This window comes from Coenobita brevimanus, chromosome 95 (assembly GCF_032717465.1).
Source record: "Coenobita brevimanus isolate Jiangsu-jjx chromosome 95, ASM3271746v2, whole genome shotgun sequence".
Classification (NCBI taxonomy): Eukaryota; Metazoa; Arthropoda; class Malacostraca; order Decapoda; family Coenobitidae; genus Coenobita; species Coenobita brevimanus.
In genome coordinates, this window is record NC_137048.1 from 6,582,393 (window position 1) to 6,604,193 (window position 21,801).

At 42.0% G+C, this 21,801-nt stretch overlaps 1 protein-coding gene and 1 pseudogene across 1 annotated transcript in view; both read right to left on the minus strand.

The window, feature by feature from the left end:
- Positions 1–21,801, minus strand: part of LOC145413185 (glutamate receptor ionotropic, delta-1-like) — a 55,029-nt gene that overhangs the window by 20,896 nt on the left and 12,332 nt on the right. Inside the window, exons 4-6 of the mRNA XM_080282910.1 lie at positions 19,179–19,421; positions 9,419–9,546; positions 8,907–9,028 (exon numbers count right to left, since the gene is read on the minus strand). Coding sequence (XP_080139036.1) covers positions 8,907–9,028; positions 9,419–9,546; positions 19,179–19,421 — 493 coding nt within the window. The remainder of the gene's footprint in view (positions 1–8,906; positions 9,029–9,418; positions 9,547–19,178; positions 19,422–21,801) is intronic.
- Positions 20,982–21,101, minus strand: LOC145413331 (5S ribosomal RNA; annotated as a pseudogene).

The following is a 21,801-nucleotide window of genomic DNA, read 5'->3' on the forward strand; positions in this document are numbered from 1 at the left end:
GGAGGTGGGGCTGGAGCTAGCTCTGTAGTTAGGGTAAGGAGTGGTTCGAGGATGTTCAGGGAGCTGTTGCCTCCCCTAACAATTTGAGGGCTTCTTCGTGCCACGGGATCCTTGTATGGAGCATGTGTTAGGACCGTAATGCTGTAAGGTAAAGAGACCTGGGAAGTAAAGGGAGAGGATATTTCCACACTCAAACGTACGGAGACGATAATGGTTAGATGAATGAGTAGTACGTCCTTGAAGGAGAGGCCTGGTAAGGGTTAGGATTGCAAATGGTGAATTGAGAGGCAATAAGGAAGAGGATATTCGTAGGCTTAACCGTACAAGGATGATAATGATTAGGTGGATATATAGGTCCGTCATTGAATGAGGGGTCTGGGGAGTTAAGATTATATATGAAGAGTTTAGAGTAAGGCTGTGACTTGACTATATTAGAACTGTGATGAAGATGGGAAGAAAAATGATTGGTTTGGTCATATGGAGGGAATAGAGAATGACGACTGGGTGTGGAGGGTGAGATATGTGAACAGTGAGGGTAGGGTTACGAAAGGCAGATCAAAATGACCTGGAACGAGGCCATACAGTGTGACCTCAGGGATAAGGGACTGAATAAGGAGGTTGCCAGAGATCGAACAACGTGTAGAGCCGCCATTAGGTGTACAAGGCCGACGCATGCCAGCATGTCGGTGCCTTCATAAACGATACGAAACGAAACGAACCGTCCTCTGCCCTTGTGCTTTCAGGAAAGACCTTTCTGCTAGCAAGTTACCATGGGCTGTGGGGGAATGGGAATTGGTGGAGAAGACGGTGGTTGTGGGGTGAGAAGTGTTGGTGTCAAGGAGGGGATGTATAGTGCAAATCTGAGATGACTGAGTTGTGCCCAGCCTTACTTCAGCCAGGGTAAAGAGTGTGAATTACTGTAGAAATCTGCGGGTATTGCCACTTCACATTATGTATTAGTGTGGTAGGATATCTGAGTTTCGGCTAGGTGGTGATGGTATGGAGTGGACGTTACGGAAACTGGATAGAATAATAAAAAATTACAATGGTGCTTGGTTTACCAACAAAACTGGAATGAGTGATGAGACTTCTAGTACAATATGCAAGTTAATTTGCACAGAGATACCAAGCGCAGAACAGAGGCCACCTTTGGCGAAACGTCTAATATACAGGGCCCCTGTTATGCACTTGGTGTTTATCAGTACAAACTGTCACAACCAATGCTGGATCCATATACAAGTTAATTTATCATGACCTGTAAAGTGAGTCCCCAGTGTTGCGGGAGAATTGTGTGTGTGTGTGTGTGTGTGTGTGTGTGTGTGTGTGTGTGTGTGTGTGTGTGTGTGTGTGTGTGTGTGTGTGTGTGTGTGTGTGTGTGTGTGTGTGTGTGTGTGTGTGTGTGTGTGTGTGTAGTGGGGAAGGAGGGAGACGGCAGGAGGTGGAGAAGAGTACACAATGAAACGAACGGGCAAGGTTGGTGGAAGGGTGTATGAGGACGAGGAAAATGTCCTACCTACCCTATCACTTCCCCTTTTGCCTCCTTTATCTCATCCCTTAATGTTATTTTCCAGCTCTTTTCTAACTGTTATTGATGTTTAATTTAATTGTCATTGATAATTCGAAGATCCATATATAATACAAAAGTTAAAGAGGGACTAGCGAAAAGAGGCTTAGAATTATGAATATCTGTTGCAGACAGCCATTTTTTTCAATATTCTAATCTTCCCATACAACACGACCAACACCAGTCAACATTTACATCCAAGTATCCATTTGGACTGTTGGGTAGACAATGGCAACAGACCCACCGAAACAGAACAGCGGCTAAGGTGGAGGGACGGAGTGGAGAGCTATGTCAATGAGAGTGGTCTGAGATAGAGGAAGAGCGGCCTGATGCCAGAGAACATAGCGGTGAGCAGTCGACTTATTCGGTTTATAAACGTCTACATATATTGAATAACTTGAACAAATTCTCCTCATTCCTTGATTCTTACCTCCACTTCCTCGATTCCCACATCCTCTGACTCGAATAATACTTGGATGATTCTTCCTCCCCTCCCTTCACTCCTACCTCCAAGACTACCTCACAAGTACAGCACCCAAGTTGTTCCCCCCCATATGACATACAACCCTCGCATAACATGTAGATCCCCATTTGCCATTACCCCCTTCCACTGCGATCCCTCTAAACTCTCTGAACCATGTAGTTTTTATTTTATTTTTGTTGCCTCCAGACGCTTTTGGTATGTTTATGAGAGACCTTTGATAATGGAGAAGTTAATAACAGCCATATCTGAACGCTTTAGTTTGTAAATTCTCTCCTCCCTGAGTAGATTAATTTGTGAGTAACGGGAACAATACGATATTATCCTACCGAAATACTTAACCCCATCAGTTCGATAACGTGTTTTTCTTACTGTAGTCTTCCTAACTGCAATTTTCTATTTAACTTAGGGCTACACATAATCCTTTCAGTTCAAAATGTCTCCCCTGATCTAAGAAAAATAGAATCATATATACTGTAGACTGATATAATTATCAGCCCTCGGGACAGGCTGCTGCCCATGCCCTTTTGCTGAACTTTTTCAGTGTTTCAGCAACACAGAGAGTAGGCCAACATGCTCTCCAATACTAGTTCCTCTAACTTTCAACACCAACCCACATGCACATTACACAATTTCCTATTCAAAATTGATAACATAAAATAGCATCCAATAACCAACCGTCGGAGTTCTCGGAGGGGAGGGGGACAATCAAAGCCCCCACCATCCCCCCCATCTCCCGGTGACGACCCAGCGAGATGTCTGGAACCACTGTCTGAGTCACTTTTTCATTTCTACAACATTCTCAGTCTTTCCTCTAAGTTTCTCTTATTTGAGCACCACTTCTCCTACTCTAAACCTCACCTTCGCCTCCTAACTGAGACTCAGCTGTCTGAGGTGACTGAAAGCAAACCCTTCTCTGTATCCTCCTACTTTCCCTATACTCTTTTCAAAGCCAAAGGTGGCTTTTGTGTATATGTACGCAACGGCATTTCTCGCTCTCGTGTTCCTAAACTTGAATCTTCTGAATTTTCTGCTCTCTGGCTTCGGCTTTCCTGTCACTCTCTGACTAAATATATCTGTGATGTTTACTTATCCCCTAATTCTGCTGACTATGAAAGCTTTTGACTATCTTACTTCTAAGATGGAACACATCCTATCAAGTTCTCTTTTCTGTGAAATAGGAGATTTCAATGTTCACCACCACCTTTGGCTCTACTCTCCTTTCACTGACCCGCCTGGTGAACATCATTATATTTATTCTATCCTTAACGACCTAGAGAAACTTGAACTGCACCCTTCCCGTATCCCTGGCAGCCTTGGAGAGAGTGCCAACATACTTGACCTCTTCCTTACACCTAGTCCTTCTGCTCATGCTGCTAATCTTCCCTCTTCGTTGGGCTCCTCCGATCAGAACCTTATCACCTTAAAATGTCCCATCACTCCAGTACGGCCTGTGGACCCTCTGAAGAAGCATCACTTGTGGCACTTTGGAGCTGCTGATAGGGAGGCCCTCAGGCAGTATTTCTTTGATTTTCAATGAAATGATTATTGCTTCCATGGCCGAGGGCTACATGAGTGTGCCTTGCGCATTACGGAGGTTATTCACTTGGGCATGGAAGCATACATTCCTTTATCATATCCTTTGACTAATGCAAAAAAAAAAAAAAAAACATAGATTAATCATGCTTGTTCTAATGCTGGCCACCACACGGAGGGCCTAAAAAAGGTACTGGAGCCAAGCTGGTCCTGAATCTCATCTCTGTTATGTTTCTGCCTGGAATTCTGCTAAGTCTGTTCTTCACTCTGCTAAAAATAATTTCATTCGTACTAAATGCTCTCAACTCTCCAACTTGGATTCTTCTTGCTCTTTCTGGCACTTTGCCAAAAACCTTTCTAACAACTTTACCTCGTCAACCTTCTCTCCTCTATTCCAGTCTGTTGGCTTTGTAGCTATTTCTTCTGCTGATATAACTCTTCGTTCAGACTTTCTCCTGCAATTCCACATTAAAAGATTATTGTGCTGTTTCTCCATCACTTCCCCCCTCTAACTTCCTCATGGCTGACATTGAAATTTCTTCAACTCATGTATTTTCTGCCATCACTGGCCTCAGTACTGACAAGCCATATGGGCCTGATGGGGTCCCTCCTATTTTTTTTTTTTTTTATAACGGAACAGAGGAAGGAAAAACAAATGAATAAAAAAAAAACTAATCCATACACCAGATTATTGGCGTCCTCTGTTCATAAAACATCTGTAACAGTTACACTTGAACAGCTGTATGTTGAAGTTTGGGGGGAAAAAACTCTGGGGAAGCGAGTTCCAGAGAGATGCAGTTCAGGGAATGAAGGAACTCTAATAGGCAGAAGTTCTGCAGTATGGTAATGTGACAGTCCAGTCACGAGCGCTACCAGTTGCCCGTGTAGCACAAGGGAAGGCGTGGAGAGGGGGCACAATGGACGCAACTTCGTCTGAGCATTTGCTATAAAAATATCTGTAAAATAGTGCAAGGGAGGCAATATTCCTTCTTACTTGTAGGGGAGGTAGTTTATTAGTAATAGCTGGGTTGATAATAATTCTAACAACTTTGTTCTGCATTTTGTCTAGTTGTTTTAATGCAACCTCTCCACATCCATTCCACAAGGGTGAGCAGTATTCAAGCTGAGAGCACACATGATTCTTATAAATTATAGCTAACTGCTCGTCAGCGAGGAAGTTACGGACTCTGTACAATAATCCAAGTTTCTTTGAGGCAGTTTTAGCAAGTGATCTGGCATGAAAGGTCCAGCTGAGGGCATTAAGTGAGACGCCGAGAATTTCAATACTTTTGGAGATGGGAATATTTGTAGCATTGAAGGTAATACACGAATCTGGCAATACCTGTCTATTAGTAAATTGTATATATTTAGTTTTACTAGCATTAAATGAGACAAGGTTGTTCTGTCCCCATTTGCTGATCGTACATAAGTCTTGATTTATGGAGATGGCCTTACTGAGTTGAGAGTTAGAGATACCAGACTTTGTAAATGGGTGTCTGAATGAACCATGAAGAGTTGAGTCATCTTCATATGAATGGATGGGATTGTTTTTTTTTTTTGTTTTTTTGTTTTTTTTATGCGAGGAAGAAGGAACCAAAGGCCATGAGCCCGCAGTAACAGTTCCCTCCAAGAGAAAAACAAAATATAATAGAGAGCCAAATTCAAGATCCGATCATTTTGAGATGCCTGGACACACTACGTTTGAAAGACTGGAGATCATAGGCAGAAGGAAACACAGACAGAGGGAGACAGTTCCAGAGCTGACCTGTTGCATAAATGAAAGACTGGGAGTAACGGTTAACTCTTGCATTAGAGAGTTGGACAGAAAAGGGATGAGAGTTTGCTGCCAGACAGGTGCTACGCGCCCGTCGTAGAGGTGGAGGAATGCAAGCAGACAGTTCAGAGGAGCAGTGACCATTAAAGTAGCGATAGAAAAGAGATAAAGATGCAACAGTGCGGCGAAGAGACAGAGGTTGAAGGGAGTCAGTAAGAGGAGGAGAGTTAATGAGACGAAAAGCCTTTGACTCCACCCTATTGAGAAGAGCTGTATGTGGGGAGCCTCCCCACACATGAGAGTTGTACTCCACACAGGGGCGGATAAAACCCCTGTATAGAATCAACAATTGTGCAGGGGTAAAGAAAGAGCGGAGTCGGCTTAGCACACCCAATCTCTTGGAAGCAGATTTTACAAGAGATGTAATATGATCTTTCCAAGATAAGTCCCGAGTAAATGAAACCCCAAGCATGTTCAAGGATGATGCAGGATTAATCTGAATATTATTAAACATTAGTGGGTATACCTGTGGGTGATAGATAAGAGATCATTAATATGAACCAGGAACAGGGTTGGCACCAGAACTGATCCCTGCGGCACGCCGGCGTTAACTGAGGGGAAATTGGAATATATATCATCTACTTTTACTCTTATATTTCTGTTACTGAGATATGAGGAAATCAATTGAACAAAAGACTTTAGTCCATAGCAAGGGAATTTGGACAACAGGGAACAATGCTATACTTTCTCGAAAGCTTTAGAAATATCAAGGGCTACGGCATGAGTTTCTCCATGTCGGTCGATTGATTGATGGATGGTATGAGTCAGGAGAATGAGTATGTCAATGGTGGATCTTTCGTGGCAAAAATCAGATTGTCTGTCACTAATTAAGTTGTTGGATTCAAGATGTTTGACTATGTGCTTATTAATTAAAGTTCAAATACCTTACCAAGGGAAGATGTGACACCTATTGGTCTGTAATCAGAGGGGTCAGAGGAACTTCTTTTTCTTCGGTACTGGGTGGATATTGGCTTCTTTCCATGAATTAGAGAATGAAGAAGTACGTATGCACAGTCTGAATAATTTAGCAAGACAGAGGCAAGGTTTGGGGAACACTTTTTCAAAACAATTGGAGGAATTCCATCTGGGCCTGGAGCTTTGTTGGTAGGTAAATTGTCTAGGATGGATTTTACGTATCTTGTTTGTATTTTAAGTGGGGCAATTTCGGGGGAGTCAGGTTCTAGTACTGGGACGTTCTGGCTGGTAAAGTCTATGGTAGAATTTCTGGCAAATGTACTGGGAAAAATATCTGCTTTCCCAGGCGGATCATTTGTAATTGTTGCCATCTGAAGATTTTAGTGGGGGAATGGAAGACAACTTGTTAAAGTTATTATTGAAAGAATTAAGAGTTGACCAGAATATTCTATTGTCATTAGGGTTGTTAAGTAGTTTTGATGTTTGATTTTGAAGAAACTTTCATTTAGCGAGATCTATTACAGCTTTTGCATGGTTTCTAGCAATTTTAAATTGAGAGAGTGATTCAGATTTTTTTTTTTTTAGTAAGAGTTATATGCTAATGGCTTTTGGGATGTTACTCTGGCACAGGTGCCATCAAACCATTTTGGAGAGTTTGATCTTTTAGTAAACTGCTGACTTGGTATGAACAAAATCCATACCAGCTAATATTAAGTCGCAAGTGTGGGACTGGGTAGAATTGACATCACTAGAGAAGAAAGACTGCCATGGAATGTCAGCAAGATCATTTCTAAATCCATCCCAATTTGCCCTATCAAAGTGCCATCGGGTCACCCTGACAGGTTCAGAACGGGGAGGTTTGGGGGGGCTAACTAATGAGGCTTTAATGAGATTGTGGTCAAAGGATCCAAGTGGAGACAATACCTCTATCCTGTATTGATCAGGATTATTTGTCAGGAATAGTTCTAAGAGATGGGCATTATGGTCAGGACTGTCTGGTATTCTGACTGGTTGCTTTACCAGCTGCGTGAGTTTAAACGATTCCGCAAACAGCTTGCACTCTAGACCAGCATCATCAGTCCTGGCAGAATGCAATAACCATTCAACATTATGTATGTTAAAATCACCTAGAATGGTAATTTCCATGCTAAGGGGAAGGTTAAGGTTACTCAACTGTGTGGATATGGAATCAAATACACTGGGTTCTGAAGAAGCATTGTCCTCAAGAACTGTGCTTTTGTGCTTACACCCTGCCTTGGTAAACTCTTTTGTCTTCGTCAACTTGCACCTTTCCTTCTTGCTGGAAGTTTGCTCTCATTCAGCCTGTCCCAAATTGGGGTGACCATTCCCATCTCTCTGACTATTGCACATTTGGTCTAACATCCTGTGATTCAAAAATTTTCCGGTGAATTTTTAACAAAAAATATTTAAAGCAACTTTCTTATCACAACCATCTCTCTAATCGTCAGTACGGATTCCATCGTGGACGTTCCACTGACGATCTTCTCACCTACCTTTCAGGATTCTGGACATAGTCCTTTCGGGACTTTGGCGGAATTGCCATTGCACTTGACATCTCAAAGGTTTTCTATCGAATCTGGCATAAATCTTTAATTTCCAAACTGCCCTCTTACGGTTTCCATCCTTCTATCTGTGCCTTCATCTCTAGCTTCCTTTCTGGACGTTCTATACCTGCTGCTGCTGAAGGCCACCAGTCATTTCCTAGAGCCACCAATTGTCGCGTTCCTCAGGGCTCTGTCCTATCACAAACACTTCCTTTTATTCATCAATGACTTTCTAAGCTGTGCATCTAACCCTATGCACTCGTACACTGATGACTCCACCCCTTCAACTTTCCATTCGCTTCTCGCAGCGTCCACCTCAGCAGTCATTTCAACAAACAAGGGATGAGGCTAGGGCATGCTTAGTGTTTGACTTGCCTCATATCCCTGGCTAGGGTAAAAGAAATCTTGTTTTTTTAATGTATCAAAAACTCAGTTCTTACTTTAGACCCGTCAGTTCTTCTGCAGGAGTATCCTCTAATCTTTAACAATATCTAGCTCAATTTTGCATCATCTTTGAACATAATTTGGAATTAATTCTCTAGTGATTCATCTTGGAAAGATCATATTATCTCTCCTGTAAACTCTGCTTCCAAGATATTAGGTGTGTAAACAGATTCCGTGCCTTCATTACCTCTGCACAGTTATTTATATTTACCTCTGTGTACAGCACAACTCTGGTGTGTGGGGAAGCCTCCCACTTATAGCTCATGTCAACAGTAGCAGCAGTAGTAGTAGCAGTATTAGTAGTAGTAGTAGTATTAGCAGCAGTAGTAGTAATAATGGTAGCAGCAATTCAAGGCTAATCTTAATGTGAACCAAGTAGACTGCTGACAGCAGTTGCCCCCCTCCTACAATCCACCATCCTCCTTTCGGTATTGAGGAGGAAACTGAGGGACTTGTGTATAACCAGGCAGTGGGCCTGTTCAATTTTTATCATTGCCACCACGTGAAAGTGTCTCTCCATCATTGGTGAAGGGGTTAAAGTAAGAAATATGCCTCTTGATGCCGTACCTGCAGCGTGAACGGCGAAAGCACAGCGAAGGCACGGTCCCTTGCAGCGGGAGCCTGGGACACGAGGACTGTGGACTCCAGGAAGTAGGGCTGAGTGAAATCCACCACCTGTGCTCTAGTGACTGCGTGGAGAAGGAGGGGAAAGGGGGAGGATTAGATGGTGAGGAAGTGATTGCTGCAGAGAGAAGAAAGGAGGGAACAGAAGACTTAGAGGGTTGGGAAGGCGACGGAGAGAAGGAAGGAAGGGACGGAGGAAGGAGTAGAAGGTGAGGAAATTACGGCTTCGGAGAGAAGGACGGAGGGGACAGGAGGAGAATTACTTGGTGAGGAAGTTAATTTAGGAACAAACGTCGAGGATTTATTCAGCATTCCACGTAGTATTTTGAGGCTATAAAACTGTACAAACACATGCAAATTTCTCTAACAAGGAATATAACCAAGTTTGCAGGAAAGAAGTATGGAAGGGACTGGGGAAGGATTAGAGAGAGAGAGAGAGAGAGAGAGACTATTACCTGTGATGGTGACCTCATTAACAGCAAGGTGTGCCTGGTGACGTGCTACCAACCCCACCATGCCCGTCACTGTACCATTGGCTAATATCGCACCCCACTGGCCGTCACTCGCCTCTACCACACTGTACCTGACAATGTAATGGCTTTTGATCTAACCTGACAATGATCCATGAAAATTTTTGAGCTTAGGTGATAGTCAGATGGTCATACTGGAGTTTTATTATTACTAACACTAGTACTAGCAACAGTAGTAGTAGTAGTAGTGGTAGTAATGGTGGTGGTGGTGGTGGTGGTGGTGGTGGTATTATTATTATTGTTATTATTATTATTATTATTATTATTATTATTATTATTATTATTATTATTATTATTATTATTATTATTATTATTATTATCATTAACATCCGCGATAGCGAAGCTGGTATTGTTTTCAATTTGTCTCTGTGTGTGTGTGTGTATCTGTCTGTCTGTGTCTTTTAGCACATAACTTCGCAACCGTTCAAGATATCATCACAAAAGTTTACAGGTGTGCAGTAGAGATGAAAATCTACGAGTTGGAGATTGGTGAAAGAAGGTCAAGGTCAAGGTCATATGCCAGGCCGTGCTAAATATGTATCTGCTCGCGGCTAGTGTGATTCCCATCTTGGGCAGGCTTCTAGTTATTTATTATTATTATTATTATTATCATTATTGTTATTGTTATTATTATTATTATTATTATTATTATTATTATTATTATTATTATTAGAACAAGAAGAAAAGACGAAGAAGATGGAGAAGAAGAGAAGGGCAGGAAGAAGTAGTCCATAAAAAGAGGGTAGAATGGTTGCAAGAGGATTAAAAAAAAAAAAAAAAAAAAAGGCAGAACATACAAGAGAATTGAAAGGACGATTGGATTAATATGACCTGGAGCAGATGGGGGAAGTGGAAGGTGTGTGTGCAAGGTATTCACGGAAGAAATCTGTCCAGCATGTGAGGTGGTGTGTGAGGTGAAGAGAAGACGAAAGGGGTTGCAGGGAACAGCATGGTGGAATGAAGAGGTCAGACAAGCTGTTGCGCAAAAGGAATAAGTAAATAGTGAGTGGAGAAACAGAGGCATGGAGGGTGTTGAGAGACGGAATAGAGAGTTATAAGCAGAGAAGAAGAGAGAAGTGAACAGATTGTTAACAGAGAGTAAGAAGAGAGTGGATGAGGAGTTTGGGGGGAATTTGAGTACAAAGTGAAAGGACTGTGACAGAGTTTTAGATAGGGTGATAAAGAAGGTAGTAGGGAAATTAAAGATAAATATGGTAGGTTGCTAGTGGAGAAGGGAGAAAAAGTGAGCAGTTTTAGAAAACAATTTAAGGATTTATTAAATATAGGCAATAAAAGTAACGCGAGTATAAATGGATAGGGAATAGCTGGGAGAAGGAGAGATATGAGAAGGAAGAAAGAGATGATTAGGATGGAAGTAGTGGAAGCAATGAAAAAAGTCAAACTGGGGAAAGACCCAGGAATTAACGGAGTGTGTAATGAAATACCGAAGCACGGGGGATAATAGTTGTAGAATGGATATGGAAGATGTGCAGATTGACCTGGGAGGAAGGTAGAGTCCCGGAGGATTGGAAGTCAGCTATGATTATTCCCCTGTGCAAAGGAAAAGGGGAAAAAGAAGTGTGTGGTAATCATAGGGGCATTTGTCTTCTTAGTGTAACAGGAAAAGTATACGGTAGGATACTTGTTGACAGAGTTAAGGAAATAACGGAGGAATTAGTTGGAGAAGAACAGGTAGGATTTAGGACGGGATGAGGTTGTGTAGATCAGAACTTCATCCTAAGGTATTTAGTGAAAAAGTTTCAAGAGAAGAGAATAAAATTATATGCAACCTTCATGGATTTGTAGAAAGCATATGACAGAGTGGATAGACGGACTGTGGAAAATATTAAGTGGATATAGTAGATACAGCGTATACGGGAAGTTCGTGAATACTGTGAAGAGTATATATGAGGGCGCTAAGGCTGCAGTGTGTGGGGATGGTTAACTGTGTGAATTTTTCTATCTGATTGTTGGATTGAAACAGGGATGTGCCATGATTCCATTTCTGTTCAATTTGTATATGGATGGAGCTTTAAAAGAAATACAAAGTAGGACAGTGGATGTTGGAGCGCCCCTACTGAGAAAAGGTGGCGTTTGGGTACTTCCTGATCTGTTGTTTGCAGATGCTGTATTGTTAAGTGAGGACGAAGAGGAACTGCAAAGATTAGTTAATGAGTTTGGGAGAGTGTTCAAGAAATGAAATAAAAAGATGAATGCAGGGTGGAGTAAAGTTATGGTCTTCGAGTGAAATGAAGTCACTGAATGTACAGTGAAGCTGGATAGTGAGGAAGTGGAAAATCTGAGTGCATTTAAGTATATGGGTAGTGTGATGAGTAAGGATGGAAGTTTAGATGATGAAGTGCTTGGTAGGGTACGACAAGGAAGAAAGGTTGCTGGTTCACTGAAAGCAATGATAGGAAGTAGGGAATTGAGCATTGAAGTAAAAAAAAAAAAAAAAGTTGCTGCATGATAGTGCTGTGATACCAGCTCAAACATATGGAAAGGAAGCTTGGACCTTGTTGGAAGGACACAAGACAAGAATGAGAGCGGTGGAAATGAATTATTTGAGTGGAATATATGGAGAGACAGACCGACAAATGAGGGAGTCAAGGAGTGTTGTGGTATTAAAGTGGATGTGATAGAAAGCGTTAGGAGAAACACATTGAGGTGTTTGGCTGCTTGTAGAGGATGGAGAGTAAGAGGCTAACGAGGAAAGTGTATGTGAGTGAGGTGAAGGGGGGAGAGGGAGAGGGAGACCGAGGATGAGATGGAGGGGTGGAGTGGAAAGGTATATGAGAGAGGGGGGATATGAGCTGGGGCAGGGCAGCAAAATGGCAGTGGACAGGGCTACGTAGAAGCGATTTGTTTTTGGCCACCCCTTACGGGATTAAGGTGTCTGGCTATAGATTGATAGATATATTATTATTATTATTATTATTATTATTATTGTTGTTGTTGTTGTTGTTGTTGTTGTTATCATCAGAATCATCATCATCAGTCCTGCCCTAGGGTGGAAAAGGTCTGGGTGACGATGATGATCATCATCAGTAGTGGTAGTAGTCGCAGTAGTAGTAGTAATTATAGTTGTTGTTGTTGTTGTTCTAGCTATCAGGTGGATTTATTCCTGCATGATAACTAAGCTTCATCGAATATTAGAAACTACGACTTAGCATTCGAGAAGTGCAAGTAGACTGCTTCCCCCAGATGGTATCAGGCCGGCTTTAGCAATGGATTCACTTAGTTTAAATTTGCAGGTGTTCAGTGATCTTACCGTGGCGGTGAATTAATACGCCATTTATTAAGATCAGAGTCAAAGGTGTTTAATTAAACAGAACCCCTAGCAGTGACAGGAGTTATGATGGCTATATCTAACCCAGTTTGCAAAATCTCCTCCTTGATATAGCAAATAATATGCTCCCAGGGGTGCAAGTTGTTACACTATAACAGAAAACTCAACTGTATAATATTCCTTGGCACTGAAGTCTATCTAAGGGTTACACATCACTCTTGAGTCTTATTGTAGGTGGCTGTGAGGAGGCAGCTTAATATGAATGACATTTAATGTGTTCTAATTAACATAAAGTAACAAACCGTAGTGCCTTATCTGACCAAGTTTGAAATTCTCCTAATGACTAACTGCAAGACACTACTGTGTTAGATAAGCTGTATTAGGCAAGTTATTGTTACTCCCAAATCTCAGTAAAAGTGCTACCGGTACGAGTGTTTAAGATGCTTTCACCTACGGTGTAATGCTCTGTCTGATTTTAATTTCCTATGAACATAACTATACACCATATTCTTTTTAATGCTTGAATCTCATTTGCCATTTAGCTGCTCATTTACAGAACATAATAATATCTGACTGCATGCCCTGCTTCAACTACTAACTTTACATCATCCATAACACTGACTACAGTAACAACAGTGTAACACTGGCTAACTTCTAATTCACAGGTACATCCTCACTACTTAAAGAGATGTTAAATATCATAGCTGATGGTTTTGCAGTTTCTATCTCTATTTCTTTCATTTTTTTCACTATACCACAGGCAACGATTGAAAATGACGAGTTCAAGTGGAAAACGTTATCTCATCACTCCCCATGAGAACATCAAAAGGGTGAAACTACCATCAAACGGGGATGTGCTAGGAACTATTCTAATTGAGACTCAGCTGTCTGAGGCAACTGACAGCAAACCATTTTCTGTATCATCCTACTTTCTCTATACTCATTTCAAAGCCAAAGGTGGATGTTGTGTATATGTACGCAACGACCTATCTTGTTCTCGTGTTCCTGAACTCGAATCTTCTGAATTCTCTACACTCTGGCTTCGGCTTTCCTGTCATTCTCTGACTAAATATATCTGCGCTGATTACTTATGTCCTAATTCTACTGACTATCAAAATTCTTTCACTATCTTAGTTCTACGATGGAACACATTCTATCCATTTCTCCTTTCTCTGAAATCTCCATACTAGGAGATTTCAATGTTCACTACCACCTTTGGCTCTCCTCTCCTTTTACTGATCCACCTGGTGAACTAGTTTACACCTTTTCTATCCTCAGTGACCTACAGCAGCTTGTACAGCACCCCACCCGTATCCCTGACTGCCTTGGAGAGAGCTCCAACATGCTTGACCTCTTCCTTACTACTAATTCTTCTGCTTACACTGTTAATCTTTTCTCTCCGTTGGGCTCCTCCGATCACAACCTTATCACCTTAACCTGTCCTATCACTCCGGTACGGCCTGTGGACCCTCCAAAGAAACGACGTCTGTGGCACTTTGGAGCAGAGGATTCGGAGGCCCTCAGGCAGTACTTTGATTTTCCATGGAATGATTATTGCTTCCATGGCCGGGAGCCATCTGGATGCCTTGCGCATTACGGAGGTTATTCTCTCGGGCATGGAAGCATACATTCCTTTCTCATATCCTCTGACTAATGCACGAAAGCCTTGGTTTAATCACGCTTGTTCTAATGCTGTCCGCAACAAGGAGAGGGCCTATAAAGAGTATCAGAGCCAACCCACCCCTGAATCACATCTTTTATACGTTTCTGCCCAGAATCGTGCTAAGTCTGTTCTTCGCTCTGCTAAAAATAATTTCATCTGTACTAAATGCTCTCAACTCTCCAACTCGAATTCTTCCCACTCCATCTGCACCTTCCCAAAAACCTTTCTAACAACTTTACCTCATCATCCTTCCGTCCTCTTTTCTACTCTGATGGCTCTGTAGCTGTTTCTTCTACTGATAAAGCAGATCTCTTCGCTCAGTCTTTCTCCTCCAATTCCACCTTAAACGATGCCGGTGCTGTTCCTCCATCACTTTCCTCCTCTGACTTCCTCATGGCTGACATTAAAATTTCTTCACTTGATGTATATTCTGCCATCACAGGCCTCAAAATTAACAAGGCATATGGGCCTGATGGAGTCCCTCCTCTTGTTCTCAAGAACTGTGCTTCTGTGCTTACACCCTGCCAAGGCAAGCTCTTTCACCTTTGTCTATCAACTTGTACCTTTCCTTCTTGCTGGAAGTTTGCTCTCATTCAGCCAGTCCCAAAGAAGGGTGACCCCTCCCAACCCTCTATCGTCCAATTGCTTTAACATCCTGCATCTCAAAAGTTTTCAAGTCAATTCTTAATAGAAAAATTTTAAAACATCTTTCCTATCACAACCTTCTTTCTGATCGTCATTAGGGGGTCCGCCAGGGGTGCTCCATTGGCGATCTTCTCACCTACCTTTCAGACGCCTGGCCATCCTCCTTTCGGGACTTTGGCGAAAGCTTTCCCATTGCACTTGACATCTCTAAGGCTTTCGATCGAGTCTGGCATAATTCTTTAATATCCAAACTGCCCTCTTACGGTTTCTATTCTTCTATCTGTGCCTTCATCTCTAGCTTCCTTTCTCGTCGTTCTATAGCCGCTTTTGTAGACGGCCATCATTCGTCTCCTAGATTTATCAACAGTGGTGTTCCTCCGGGCTCTGTCCCATCACCAACTCTCTTCCTTTTATTCATCAATGACCTTCTAAGCTGTACATCTAACCCAATCCACTCGTATGATGATGACTCCACCCTTCACTTTTCTATTCGGTTCCCGCAACGTCCATCTCAGCAGTTACTTCTACAAACAAGGGATGAGGCTATGGTACACCTAATGTCTGACTTGGCTCGTACCTCTGACTGGGGTAAAAATAATCTTGTTTTTTTTTTTAATGCATCAAAGACTCAGTTTTTACACCTATCAACCCGACAAAATCTTCCACAGGTATACCCACTAATGTTTAATAATATTCAGCTTAATCCTGCATCATCCTTGAACATTCTTGGGGTTTCATTTACTAGGGACTTATCTTCATAGATCATATTACATCTCTTGTAAAATCTGCTTCCAAGAGATTAGGTGTGCTAAGCCGACTCCGTTCCTTCTTTACCGCTGCACTATTGTTGACTCTATACACGGGTTTTATCTGCCCATGTGTGGAGTACAACTCGCATGTGTGGAGAGGCTCCTCACATACAGCTCTTCTCAATAGGGTGGAGTCAAGGGCTTTTCGACTCATTAACTCTCCTCCTCTTACTGACTCCCTTCAACCTCTGTCTCTTTGTCGCAATGTTGCATCTTTATCCCTTTTCTATCGCTACTTCAATGGTCACTTATCCTCTGAACTGTCTGCATGCATTCCTCCACCTCTGCGACGGGTGCGTAGCACCCATCTAGCAGCAAACTCTCATCCCTTTTCTGTCCAACTCTCTAATGCAAGAGTTGACCGTTACTCCCAGTCCTTCATTTATGCAACAGTTCAACTCTGGAACTGTCTCCCTCTGTCTGTATTTCCTGCTTCCTATGATCTCCAGTCTATCAAACACAGTGTGTCCAGGCATCTGGAAATGATCAGATCTTGAATTTGGCTCTCTCTTGTATTTTGCTTTTCTCTTGGAAGGAACAATAATTGTGGGCTTGTGGCCTTTGGTTCCTTCTTCCTCGCATAAAAAAAAAAATCTCCACATTGGGAAGAAGCAAACCATTCATGAGGCATCAGGCGAGACATGCAATAAGATTTAAAAATTCTGGACACGTGCTAGGATCCCCACAACGAGGAGAGATCACGTGATACAGGAGGCTGAGAAACTTTATAGAGAATACCAGATCTTCAAAAAAGTGGGAGATGGGGGAAATCGGCGCATGGCTCCTCAAGGCCAAAAGAACCCTTCCAGCTCAAAATAAAGAATCTCTTCGATGTGGTTCATCAAGATGCCTTAGAGCAGATTAAGGTACCCTAGGACCGGGAGCTTCTTCTCACAGAGTGAGAACCAAGTCGTCGAGGAAGCTTGGGACCATTCTTCAAAATTCTCACTGCAAAGGAAGCCATGGCTGCTGCGTGTTTTGATGATGAACTCAATAAGGCTGAGAAGGCAAAGGAAGAAGCATCCACTCCTGGATGTTACAGTACCAATTCAAGCTCATGCTGAAGGAGGAGTGAGGTCTCAAAGAGATCTGAATCTTTACTGTGCGGGTTTATCTGAAGTAAAGGATTGAGGTTTCTCTTCCTGTTGCAGTGCCTCAAATACATGTAGCTTTCCTGAAGATACTTGAAAGTCATTTAACCAGAAACAGCTCTCAAGAAATTCCATAACCACCTATGGTACCTTTCCAAAGAGCTCGTTGTCTTCTCTTTCTTTTACCCTATAGTCCCAGCTGATATCAAAAAGGAATTGCTGAAGGCAATGACTGGAAATACCTATGTGATAAAGCCACCAAAGCGGGCCATGGTTAGAGGAGATGTAGGCTACCTCTCGTTGGAGCACTTTGTTTCTGTGAACACCAAGCGCTTCATCAAAACCCTCATTATCCCCATGAACTTTCTCAATGAAGAACCAGAAACCTGGCCAACCTTGGAATTGTTCCAGTGGGTAAAATCTTTTGTTGACAGACTTCAGTTGTCAATATGTCAGGCTGGATATGGAGCAGCACTAATTCAGGAATTCAATTGCATTATAACCTCTGACGAAGAACAACTCCAATTCATCTTGCCAGTAGTGAACGGGCACTAGAAGACCTTCTCAGTGCCAAGAAAAGGACTCCAGCGGCAACTAGGTCACAATGAGAGGGTAGTACCAGGTGTGGCATCCGTCTTTAAGGAGATAAACCCCTGGAGGGTACAGTGAGGAGAACCAGAGCTCACCAGCCAGGGGTACAAGTTCAAGGATAGAGTTAGTAGACAACTAGAAAAGCATCTACAAAGAACAGAATCACAGTTATTCAATGGGCTTCAACCTAGAATCCCATGACGTCTTATTTCTTTATTTTTTTTTGCTACCAGATGACTATTTCAGGTTAAGGAGAACCACTAATGATGAAGTAGGTTGATGAAGGCTATGTCTAATTCCCCAAATTCATATAGCCTCCTTAAGCTACCACTGGCCTCAACTACACTGTACATTCTTGATCAGAAGTTCATCAACACTTCCTTGATGGCTGTAGCAATGGAAAGAACCACATGAAGTAATTTTTATGTTACAGCAGTAAGAATCACACAACAGAAGAGTATAAGAAAAAAAGGATACTTCCTGACATTTGGGGAAGGATGACAAATACAGATGTCAGGACACAATACTGGGAGAGAACTTTTACTTGTGTTAGTTCCTAAGGTCTTGGGCTGGCCACATTGTTGACCAGAGTTAGTTTCCACCTTCTACTTGTTCATCCAGTAGTATAACTTGGGATTTGAATGTAATATAAACTATGGTGGATACATTGTGGACATAGCGTAATATTTACTGTTGAGGATAGCTTAGTAACCTGGTTGTAATAGTGACTGTTTTGGGTTTGTTCAGGACCTGGATGTAATATTACCATAACTGTTCCTGGTAAATTGGGGACCTGGAAGTTACATTAACTATTCGTGTCATATTCTAAGAAAAGGAGATTTAGCACAGACTGAATTCTATCTTAATAATCCTCGTGCTATCGTTAAGTATTATCTAAGCTTTCATTTTCCTGTCCATTACTGACTTCAGCCAAACCAAACTTGAGGGTGCAGCTTATTGCATCGTCGGCCACAGTTTTGTCGTCTGTATGGAGCTGAATCCACCAGCGTCTGGTACAGCCAGGCAAGTTACCCTTATATTTCTTACATTCCTTCCCTGGCGAGTATTCCTAGGCTGGGAAGCTTGATATATTTCTCATTATAGATGATTTGCGACCGAAGCGGGGATGATATAGCCTATGTATCTCTACCAAGTGGCTTAGGCTGTCTGGTAGAGATTGTATGTAGGGTGAGAAGTGCTTGTTAGTGTGACTGTAGTGTTGGAGTTGCTTTGGATGTGTGTGTAGTCCTTGAAACAAGTGTAATCAGCCTGCGCAAGCTGACTGGGTGCAAGCATACTTTATAGTATGCAAAACTGGTTCAACCACAGCACCCTTTATGTCCGCCAAAGCAGTACTTGGTCAGAAGAACGCTCCCAAAGCTTATCACCCTGGCGAGGCACGAACCCTCGTTCTTCAGCGTGTAAAAATGCATACTTTACCAATTTACAACAGAGGCTCCATATATAGATAGATAGATAGATAGATAGATGATAGTTAGATAATATATATATATATATATATATATATATATATATATATATATATATATATATATATATATCGAGGGTAAGGCCTTCTATGCCCCTAAACTCTCACGTGAAGTTGAATTTCTCTGCCAGGGTGTTGAGCAAGCTGACATCTACACCAGAGTCTGCAACTGGAGTGCCATCATCGCCCCTGGCCACTCTGAAGAAAGGCCAGTCGTCCACCACGGCTGCCACCAGCTGTCTGCCGCCAAAATCCCTGTACATAGTGGCCAGAGGAGGATGGAGGGGGCTGGAAATGTGGGATCTAGGGCCATCTTCTGCACTCCACTGCCATGCACCAATTCTCCGCAAACTGAGGAAGATAGAGTAGCAGTTATGGCACGCCTGATAAAGCTGATGGCCAGATGTTCTCATACTGGAGGATCATTTGACAAGTAAGTATAAAGATTCATTCCTGCCTTATAGCTGACTCATGGAAATTAATGGAATCACAATATACAGTAGTATTCACACTGCAGGAATGACCCAGTTCTGTCAGATGAAAAAGAAATCCAGTATTGAGATTCTTTTAATCTTCTTATGCGCGTTTTTTGTCTAGTACTTGACTCCAGCTGAGAGTGGGTCATTGGAGCATACGTGATAATACTGCCACCCATTAACATTCTCATGGTCAGAAAACTTAGCACTGTATCCCACCTTACTTTTCACTGACAGTGAGGCATAGGAGCCCCAGCGATGATTCCTATACCCACAAACATTCTTTAACCCGAGGCATCCCATCGACGTATGGGTACATTGCAACATTTCGCATTTGCCAGTCCCGACGACGTACTGGTACGTTGCGGAATTGCAAGGTTCATAATTTGCACAATTTTCAATTTTCATGTGTGATTTTTCGTACGTATACACGGGACACCTTCCTATATTCTTCTACAAGATGCCAAGCAGGGACAATGCCTTACACTGCATAACTCCCCCCCCCCACGCACGCCATTGTCTTGGCAATTCACCTGTTACCAGTGACCTGGCTAATAAAGACATTCAGGGCCAGAGTGATTCCCCAATCGATGACAATGTGGAGGACAGTGTTTACATAGCATTTGAGGAAGAAACAGTCAGAAATGATGATCAGGTAATGTGGCAAAAAAAGGTCAGGTATGGTGATGAGTTAGTGAGTGAAACAATGCTTATAATGCCTATGTTACTGTTTGAAAACCAATATACTCTCGTACTACATATAAATTCATACCAAGTAAATAAATAAATACTGTTTATGAGTGGTGTGATATAGTTACTCTCCCATAGAACTCGTTTTCTTTGGTGCCTGGCTGTTAGAAAGCCCAATAAGGTAAGGAGGTACTGCTACCTGGATCGTGTATTTTAAACCTCTGGTGAGCGATTTCTCTATGAATTTTCGATGTTTCTCACCAAAAGCGGAGGTTTTAGCCAAAAAAAAAAAATCGAAAATACCTCGGGATTGGGGGGTGTCGGAGGTGCTAAATAGCTCGGGAAGTGACGGGTTAATATTCTTGCTATTTCCAAATAATGCTATTCAGCTTAAGGCGGATTTTTTATAATGGAGGTGTTGGGTACATCCCTTATCCTCTTGCTGTCAGGGATAGGGAATTGGGGAGGAGGAGGGTGTCTCTTTTAAATTAATATAATCATCTGGTTATCAGCAAGACAAAAATGAAAAATAAAAAAGTATTCAAAGGATTAATCTTGGTTTGTTCTTCCTTTCTTCCTTCTTGCAGGTGGCTTTTTCTATTGATATATTGTTCTTGTCAATATTATCATTCATTCATTCATTGCCAGACGCCATGTATCCCACATGGGGTGGCCAAGGGCTTAGAGTTAATTGTTTTACAGGGAGGGGCACTAATCCTCCACCAACCCCACTTGACACGTAGGGATGCCAACAGCATCTGGTGTTCCCAGGCGGTCACCCATCCAAGTACTAACCAGACCCAACGTTGCTTAACTTCGCTGATCGGACGAGAAGCGGTGTACTCAACGTGGTATGTTATTATTATTATTATTATTATTATTATTTCTTGTTTTAAAAAACAAGATAGAACTGAGCTACAGTCACCAAACTTGGTACATTTATAGAACTTCATATGCTATGCATGGCTTCCAAGTATGAATAACCTTGACTCAAAAGTCAAGGTCACACCTAAGGTGAAAGTTCAAAATTAGCTCATTTTATATGGAACACTATATGATGCCCATTGAAGTCACTAGGTCCAGCGATAGGTTTTGAGGAATAAAGCGGTCCCTTCAGTCGAACTGAAGAAACTGGATGACCTTGCCATGTGGTGAGTTATTGAAATTGCTAATGTCAATTTCCATTATCTAGTTATTATTACTTTTCTCTTAGTATTATCAAAACTTCCAACATCCCCTTGGGAAGTTTTCTTGTTTTGTCGATATTCTTTTTGTTTCCTCTTAAAAAATAAATGGCCATTACTCGGAGGCTCTTTGCCCTAGAGCCTTATTACTTTGCCAGGTTAATTGTTCGACTGGCGGCTTCTTCCGGCCAAATATGAAGTCAGTCCATCAGCTGGATCACCACATATTATTCAGAATGTAGGTAACAGATTGCAGGACGCTGTCTCAGAAATCACTTAAGCTAGCAAGCTGAAATTTACTGCATTATAGCCTTCAGATGGCTGCATTGCAGAAAGGAGTATGGTTCCAATCGGTTAATTATGTTCTCTGAGATCGCCGAG